We start from the raw sequence: 9,316 nt of genomic DNA, 5'->3' as shown, positions 1-9,316 counted from the left end.
GCGGTTTTCTAATTTGGGCATGTGCTACTGCGTTGGAGGATTCCCACCGCCGCTCTCCTACTCTTACTCCTAATCATAGTATGCTGCCTGCAGCAGTCCTTGGTCCAGTCTCAAATCTAAATCTTGCAAGACCATCAAGAATCAGAATTCAAGGTTGTCTGAATATGCAAACTGAGATGGGCAGTAACATTTTCTTCTCACTAAGCTTCTGCTTACTAGTTTAGTTTTTAATAGATCCTTGCCCGAAAAATGAATTAATTCTTTCTACTCCAGCTCCATCATGGACTATTTACAACCCAACAAAAAATGAGGAGTTTAGGTGTAACAGAACAAATAATGTCATGCTTAGATAATAAAAAATGATGGATGTAAAAATCCACAACGAACTGTGTCCTTCAAATCGCACGTTGCTTTTTACCACAGCGTTTCAAACAAAATTTTACCATAACAACCCTCTAACATCAAATAAAGTTAAAATGAAAGTATACAAAAAATAATCCTTTTGTATCATTAACTTATTACACATGCTCCTTTGAGAATGTAAGATACATTTTAAAATTGTAACCTAATATCTTTTGGTCATCATATGCATGGTAGGCTATAATACCCACCAACTCACTACAAATATATATATATATATATATATATATATATATTTCCAACTAGTGTCACGTGTTATGTATTCATATTTAACCCAACATATCAGGTGAGACAATTGCTGTTGGATGGTTAGAATTTGGATGTTTTTGTTGACAAATTGTGTACATGATTTTGTTGAGAGTTGGATCTCCCGACTACATCACCTTGAGGTCAAACATCATGAGGTTGCTACACTGAACACTCACCAACCTGATGAGAGTTCGACCTCCCGACTACATCACCCCGAGATCACATATCATAAGATCGCTACATCGATCTTCACCATAGAAATTCAATAGATCGCTCGTCTTGAGATCGTAGTACCGGCTACTCTTGGCGAGCTGGTAAGCCAAATTTTTTTCAGTTGTCTTAAAATTGTTATATTTTTTTTAAATGAATGATGTGATGTAAATCTATTACGAAACACCAAAAGTTGTGTATTTTTCATTTTTATTCTCGTTTAATTTTTTTTTCGCTTAAAATGAAGAATCTGTGCCAACAACAGTCAATCCCGCCCGCCATAAAATATTCCTACCCCGGGTGGCCGTTTCTTTCCGGGCTCTTCAACTACCCCATTATCTCCTCAACAAACAAATCTTGGAGATTCTCACTTCAGGCTTTTCCCAAAGACCAAGGATTTTACCTCTTAATCCGGGGTTTTCGTCCTCCTCCTGTGGAACTCTGTTCGGAGCTAAAAGAAAGGAGATGGTGTCCCTGCCGCCGGAGCATTCCGCTGATTGGGTCTTCGATTACGCCTTACTCGAAGATATGCCTCCTCTCGACCCGACGTTCCGGTGGCCCCACCTCCAGGACGCTTTCCCTTCTCCTACTACTCTAAGGTGTTCTTCATTCTTCCTCTCGCTGCACTCTGTTGTGTGCGTGCTAGTTTAAACATAAATCGTCGGTGTGTAAGATGCTGGGAATTGTTGTGCTGATATGTTGTGTGATTCTGAGGTGCGAGCTCTCAAGTGCAGGGTACTACTCATTTGTATGGCGAGATGTGGTTTGTCGTCCTGTCTGGGATGCTCACACTTGTTTTGCTCGAAAAGTTCCTCGTTTATATTTCTTTGTTTCCCTTTCTATATATGCATGAGAATGTGGTAGTTAATCTTCATAACGCCAGACATATGAACATATCGACAGGGTAAACCTGCAAATGCCAAGTGAAATGAGCGACAAAATTGCAGCTAATTTTTATGTGTATGAATCTAGACCTTTTATAGCTAGGGAGAATTAGCTTCAGCATTTGAACAAGGCCTCAATGGAAGGCAAGATTTAGCTGAATGCTGGTTATTACGTTTTATGCTCCATCAAGCAATAGTGAATGAGGACTTTCCATTATATATTATTGAAATGTGGGAATCAGGGGGTTCATTTTATTGAAATGATGCTATCTTACACTAAACTAGTGAGACGTAGCCTAAACTAATGAGATGTCGGACATGATTATTTCAATCTTACGATAATAAAAAATATCTGTAATTTTTTCTTTAACCATTTTCAGTATGGAATTCGGCGACTCTTTTGGGGATCCAGATTGTATAAAGGAGCACGGCTCTAGAAAGAGGTATAGGTTTTTGAACATAGACTGTATTTATTTTCATCATATTTTTTTTGGTTTTTGGCCTATTTAATATTAAGGTCGACATATTTGATGCCTGCATATCTGCATTACTATTCGTTATGGAAAAAGAAGACTTTTATGATATTCTTTACAATCATTAATTAAAAGGAAACATTTTCTCAATTCTTCTTATAGCTATTGCAGCTGCTGAAGTAGCTATTGGACCGCCTATTGTTTCATCAATTTATAGTAACTAAAAGTCAACTTGTATTAACCAATCAAATTTGTTGAATAAAATTCTCTGGAGTTTTTTATGCATTCTTCTCATCTTGTACCCATGTTAATGTTCTAAAAGATGCATACAATTTTGTCTAAGATTGAGGTCAGGAGCTAGTGGTGCATCTGATTCAAAAGCTTACAAGGAGAAAGTACGAAGGGATAGGCTGAATGACAGGCAAGATCTCTTTCCATCTGTATCCTCCACATATGTGTCTCTGTGAGCATGCATGTGTGGACAAACGGAAATGCTGTGAGCACTATGTATCCCTGTGTGGTGTGTCAGCTTTTAGTATATTGCTCTTATTTCATTTCATAATTGACTTTGATTTGATATCAAGATTCCAAGAACTAAGTTCTATACTAGAACCTGGAAGGCCACCCAAAATGGATAAAGCTGGTATATTGAATGATGCAGTTCGTCTGGTGATTCAATTGAGAGAAGAAGCGCAAAAGCTAAAAGAATCACATGATAATTTACAGAGGAAGGTCAACGAACTGAAGGTATACCGTATGCCAGTACTCTCATTTGATAGCTGTGTGATGTGGTTTTGCTGATAGGTTTGTATATGCATGGGATTGCTCTTTTCTCTATGGTGCATTCATATCTTGCAATTGGTTTGCATATGGCTGGAACTTGCAGACAGAGAAGAACGAACTACGAGATGAGAAGTTGAAGCTGAAGGCAGAGAAAGAGAAACTAGAAGAGCAAGTGAAAGCATTAAGCTTGCCATCTGGTTTTTCAGTTCACCCACTTCCAGTTCCTGCTTCTTTTGCAGCTACATCTCCACTCCTTAGTAGCAAGCTGGTGCCACTATTCAGATACCCTGGGATTCCCATGTGGCAATTTATACCCGCATACTGCAATTGATACTTCAGAAGATCATGCTCTCCGTCCTCCAGTTGCTTGAGTTCTGGACCTTCCCACCTGACAAATTGCTTATGTTGATTGCCGACAAACTTCTTGATGTTCTCCTTCTATTAACGTATCAAGGCTAGTCTAACCGATTCGTATTATCTTCTGAAAACTTGACTATATTTGACTGCTTGAATTACCTTGCGATTGAAATAATCTGCAAGTTTTTCTTTGAAATTTGGGTATATTCCTCTATCCTCTTCTTTAAGCTGTCCCTTTCTAATTTTAATTCGGAAAAAACCACGGTTTCAAAGAACTTGGGATCATCTATCTATTCCCTAACAAACTGATGCTCATTATTATTTCTTTTTCACCAGTGGGGGCGTGAAGATGGTCATTTCATTATTGATTTTATTTATCTTTTCCATCCTATAGAAGCAATGATGAATACAGATCAAAGAAGGGAATATGTACGTCATTTACTGAAATTTCTTTGTGCGGTGCAATTAGATGATGATGTATTTGATGTTTCAATTCTTTGTCTGAACTCACTGAAATTCCAGACTGCAAAGTGCCATTGTTTTCAAAATTCCACATGCAGCTGCAAATTTTCTATAGTTTGTATGGGTTTCACTTATTCAGATTATTTACCGCACTTTTCACTTTGAATTTGCCGAAGAACTTAAACATGGATATCAATCAAACTTAACGACTATTTGCTAATTCTACTACCCGGTGAAATGCATCCGCCTAAGCGGACATGTAACAGAAAGCTTAAAACATCTAAACCCTTTGTTCAATCTTCTTTGCAACTTTTCAGTAGTACATGAAAATTGAAATTTATTGCTTATCACAAAAGTGGCTGTAGTTTAGTGGTAAGAATTCCACGTTGTGGCCGTGGAGACCTGGGCTCGAATCCCAGCAGCCACATCTACTTTTCCTAGTTTTACTTTTTTATTTTTCTTTCTTCCTCGGGCCTTAACCAAATCCGCAAAATTTCTAAATATTTGGCGTTGTGGGAATGCGTGAAGTTGACTGCAACTAACTTTCACTTGTTGAAAATACATGTATATTATATATAGCATCTAAATTTTCTTACATATATCCTTCTGATACAATGTTGGATACATATGATATGCTTCTAACTCTATTAATGAAAGTGTCCTAAAAGCTTTATTTCTGTAGACGAAATAAAACACCTCGGGCAAAAAGTGCACAATCTACGTGCCCAACTTCTAAACCAAGCACCACTGGAGTGCACACATCTTATGGTGATGGATGTGCGATTCTTGCAGATTACCGCGGATATAAATCAGTGACCGACACCTCATTTTGCGATGAACCTTCGGATATGCCTGCCTTCAACCTTGATGCTTTGCTGGAGTTTGAATCATAGTTCTGAAATCGTGAAATGTCTGGACCAAAATGAGTAGACATAAGAAACGGGGGCTCTGAAGGTACTTGCAGAGTTATGGTGGTGCTATTTAGCATCAGAACAACTGAAGGCATTGTTGGTCTGTTTGCTCCATTTTCTTGAACACACAGCAAGCCGATGTGAATGCATCTCAACATGTCTTGTCGGGAACCCGTATCAGCCCTCAGAACAGGATCTATCACATTTGCAGCTGTTCCATCGCGCCAATTTTTCCATGTCTGAAATTTGCATCTTTAGTTACATTTTATGTAGCATGATTAAAAGAAAGGTATGTGCTTTAATTTTTATATCCATACTTACAAAACTCAGGAGGTCCTCCGTGCTCTCCCCATTTTGGAAGCAATTATTTCTCTGACCACTAATGATCTCCAGGACCAACACTCCGAAGCTAAAGACATCTGATTTAACGGAAAACTGGCCGTGCATTGCATATTCAGGTGACATATATCCACTGCAAACATGTAGATTATAATAACTAACTTGTGTAACCAAGAATACGCAATCATGCAACTTTCCTAGTGCTATCAAATAAATACTTCTTTCTTAGGGTGTTTGTAGCATGATACATATATGTATAATACTTACTAGGTTCCAACAATCTTGCTGGTATTTCGTTGGGTTTCGTCCTGTCCGACTAATCTTGCCATGCCAAAGTCCGCAATTTTTGGGTTCATCTCTCCATCTAAAAGTACATTGCTGGCTTTGAGATCACGATGAATGATCCTGAGTCGAGAATCTTCGTGCAAGTACACAAGTCCCCTCGCAATACCGGCTATGATCTTGTAGCGTCTATCCCAATCCAAGTCTGACCGTTTGATTGGGTCTGTATGTCCATAAAATGTCATTAATATTTAAGTTCAAAACTGAGAGTAATTGTTTGAAACACAGAAATATAGTCATTATTAAGATGGGTAACCAATTTGCATAATGACGAAATTAAAAGCAAAATGTTACCGAATATGAACTGGTCTAGGCTCGCATTCTCAACGAATTCATATATTAGAAGTCTCTCAGTCCCTTCTGTGGAGAAGCCCAAGAGTCTAACCAGATTCCTATGTTGAAGCTTGGCCACTAACAAGACCTCATTCTTGAATTCTACATTGCCTTGTCCTGATTCTCTGGACAACCTTTTGACTGCTATTTCTTGACCGTTTTGAAGTCTCCCCTGAGATGAAAACAACATAATTAACCAAAATAAACAAACTAGAAAAGGCGTTTGTTCTTACATATTTGTTGTAAGACTAATTAGCTACCCAATAAACAGCTCCAAATCCACCTTGCCCCAACTTGTTAGCATCAGAGAAATCATTTGTGGCATCCCTAATTTTGCCAAAATCGAATTGCAGGGATTCAACATTGCTGATCTCATCAGTAGCTAATTAACCAAGTACAAGAAAGAATTATGTTAGTTCCTGAGTATATCAACAATGACAAAACGTGATACATGAAAAGTATGCATCTCACCCTCCTGTGGCTTCAGCTTTATCCTTCTCCACAGGTAGATGGCAGCACAAACACAAACCAGTAGAAACAGAGCAGTTGCAACGACGATGATGATAATATTTCGAGTAGTGTTATCATCTTTTTTTCCTGCAAAGTTCAGCCAGGAAACTTTTTACATCTTGTATATGTCTATAGTCACACATATAGACTTGTCAACTCCAATTGTCTGTAACTATAAAGTATAAACATCACCAGCCATCAGCCAAATGCTTATCATTATCACGTAACTTGTATTATTTGTAGGAAATAATCTTCCATAACAAAATTCCTCCTCTTACAATACGACGAACCATTAATAGGTTATTGTTACAATTGACTGATCCACACTCTGAAAAATAAATAATCCATTATGGAAAACCAAAGTTTATACTAATTAACATCTTCCAGTTGTTGAAGCAAGTTATCTTCTTAATTGGAAAGGCGGGCCAAAGTATGAAATTACCTGGTGGTGAAGGTGTGGGCGATGAAGGTGTGGACGGTGGTGGTGGCGGTGGCGGTGGCGCTAGTAATTGGAGTTCCCTCAGCCTAGTTTCATTGTAGAATGGATAAACCTCGTAACGAAGATTGCAGCTGGGTAGGAGGATTCTCACTCCTCTAGCAGAATCACAGCAACTTTCGACTTGGGAAGCTCGGATCAAGCAATTATCACAATTCTCGGCTGACAAATCCGGAGTACACTGCAGCAGGCCGTAGATTGTCAGAGAATTAGATGTATTCCTAAATCCTGCACCAACTTTCCGCACAGAGCTCCCGTTGGCCGCACGGTCCCGAAGATCATTCAGAAGGGTTCTCCGATCTTCTCTAAATGGGTCGGCATTAAGTACACTAAAACTATTTCTCAAGATAATCCCCGGATCATTGGTTTGAATTCCGTACAAGGGCTCGTTTGAGTACCGCAACGTACATAACTCATACCATACAATCGCCTGTCTTCGATTGGGGCACAACTGGACGAGACCAACGGCTGCGTTTTGGACACAAGTCCTGCACTGATCAAGGGTTTGATCGCCTCTGCAGAGGACAACAGCGTTGGCAGTGTCTGTATTTCGGCCCACGGATGCACTGTAGAATCCGGTGTCGTTGATGTTTGAGGCGAGAGAAGAGAGCAGGGAGTTAAGATTTGCGCTGTATGTGCTGTTACTTGTGTAATTCCCGTTGTTCAAACATTGATAGGGATTTTGGTCTTGGGCTATGGTGAAGCCTACAAGGTTTATGAGAAAAAGTAGCAGCAGCAGCAGCATCGATTGGTCCCAGCTTCCTGCACTACTCATGGCTGTGACTGGATTATCTCTCTTTCTCTGTGTCTGTTTTTCCTTGATTTTTCAGAGAGTAAGAAGAAATGGTGAGTTAGTTGGGTTTCTTTATAAGTTTCTTGCTACCACAAAGAACATGATTTAAGATTTGCAGCTGCTGATGTTTCATATTGGAATTCAGTGTGATGAGAGTTGACAGGGACAGAAGTACGTAGCCAGGTAAATAATTGAACAAGCATAGACAAGAGCGGGTAAGTGCATAGCATGAGTTGAAGTCTTTAGAATTGAAAAATAAAAAAGGAACTACTCTTCTCTTGGAGATAACCTTAAAAATATATAACTGTCTATTTAAATACTACACTAACTGCACTCTCTATTAACAAATAACATTCTCACTAATTAACAATTCAAAAATTATTTTACAAAGAGGTTGTTTGCCTAAGTTTATTAAAAACATCACTTAACTTGGTTCATCTTTTAAAAGTTGTAAGGTGACAAATTTTATTATAAAAATTAAATTATTGAAATATTTGGATAAAATAAAATGATGCAGCTCATATGTTAGTAGGGACAAATTTACAATTAATTTTTTTTTTTAATTTTGAAAATATAATTTTTTTAAAAATAAAAGAATTAAAATTTTATAAGTTTTCCGACATATTATAAAATGTCTTAAAAAATTTATACAACCTCAAAGTCTGAAAGAAAAAGTCACAACGCACACGAAACCATCTAGAAGCAAATAAATATCAAACCAAGGAATAAATAGGCTAAGCATCCATCATCTTCTCTCAAATAAAGGGAGAAATGGGAGAAAATCGTAATTTTGATCCCATACAATTAAGGATATTGTATCTTTAATTTCATAATTTAGGCACTTAATATGTTCGATTTCATAGGATAAAAAGTTATAATATTTTTTATTACACAGAATAAAAATTATAGCATATTTGGTCTCTTAGGATAAAAAATTATTACATTCTTAGCTTCAAATGCCACAATTTACTAGCCTATGAAACCAAATACGCTTAGCTTATAAATTGTGGGACAAAAAATACAATATCTTTTATTTTGTAAAATAAAAAATACAAATTTTCCATAGAAATAATGCAAATTACTGAAAGGCAAGAGGGAAAGAACAATAAACAGGTGACGCAGCTTTAACCCCACCCCACCTCCCGACAAGAAATTCATGGGAGATGGGTACGTGACATCTAAACCAAAGACTAATTTCACGGTGACTTTTCGCACCTACAATCCAACGTTTCCATTACATCATGAATGTGGCTGCCATGGAAACCAACAAGAAAAGAGACAAAGAGAGAGAGACGAGGAGAGTATTTAGAAAATTACTTTTTGCCTTTTTCCCCCCCTTTTATTTTATTATTATTATTTTTGGCCACCATGATATTATTATTTTTATTTTGTTAAACTGGTAATTATATAATTATATCAACATCATAATATATTGAGCAATATAACGATTCAATTAATACATCAATATAACTAAAAATAATAAAACAAATCATAATAAATTATGAGACTTCGTGCATTGCAATGACCTGCTTAATTCATAATAGTGAAAAGTAACATGGTAGGAAATATTAGCCCATATCAATCTTATCTAAATTAAGGTATATATTTATCATCAAATGATAAAATATATATATATTTATTATATAATTGATATATAGATTATCGAGATACGTACCACATTTGTAGAGATGAAGCGTTCACATAGTCCATTACGAAATAATTGGATGTGATAATTGACTATACTTTTCTTGATT

At 37.1% G+C, this 9,316-nt stretch overlaps 2 protein-coding genes and 1 non-coding gene across 3 annotated transcripts; 2 read left to right on the top strand and 1 right to left on the bottom strand.

Annotated features, from left to right (window-relative positions):
- On the top strand, window positions 806-3,891 carry LOC105175387 (transcription factor bHLH115). The gene is given in 7 exon segments (XM_011097821.2): window positions 806-983; window positions 1,127-1,478; window positions 2,144-2,206; window positions 2,580-2,657; window positions 2,821-2,983; window positions 3,123-3,338; window positions 3,340-3,891. Coding segments are annotated over 6 exon segments (705 nt in total). The 5' UTR covers window positions 806-983; window positions 1,127-1,344; the 3' UTR covers window positions 3,391-3,891.
- Window positions 4,194-4,265, top strand: TRNAH-GUG. The gene has a single exon. It is a non-coding gene; the product is annotated as a tRNA-His (tRNA).
- LOC105175426 (putative receptor-like protein kinase At4g00960) lies at window positions 4,388-7,788 on the bottom strand. The gene is made up of 7 exons (XM_020698319.1): window positions 6,716-7,788; window positions 6,235-6,360; window positions 6,024-6,145; window positions 5,725-5,935; window positions 5,356-5,593; window positions 5,071-5,221; window positions 4,388-4,988 (listed from the first exon to the last, which is right to left on the bottom strand). The coding sequence occupies exons 1-7, from the start codon at window positions 7,542-7,544 to the stop codon at window positions 4,632-4,634; spliced, it is 2,034 nt and encodes a 677-aa protein (XP_020553978.1). The 5' UTR covers window positions 7,545-7,788; the 3' UTR covers window positions 4,388-4,631.

Source organism: Sesamum indicum, linkage group LG12 (assembly GCF_000512975.1).
Source record: "Sesamum indicum cultivar Zhongzhi No. 13 linkage group LG12, S_indicum_v1.0, whole genome shotgun sequence".
Classification (NCBI taxonomy): domain Eukaryota; kingdom Viridiplantae; phylum Streptophyta; class Magnoliopsida; order Lamiales; family Pedaliaceae; genus Sesamum; species Sesamum indicum.
Note: the sequence above shows the minus strand (reverse complement) of the source record. Positions and strands in the feature narration are given on the sequence as shown.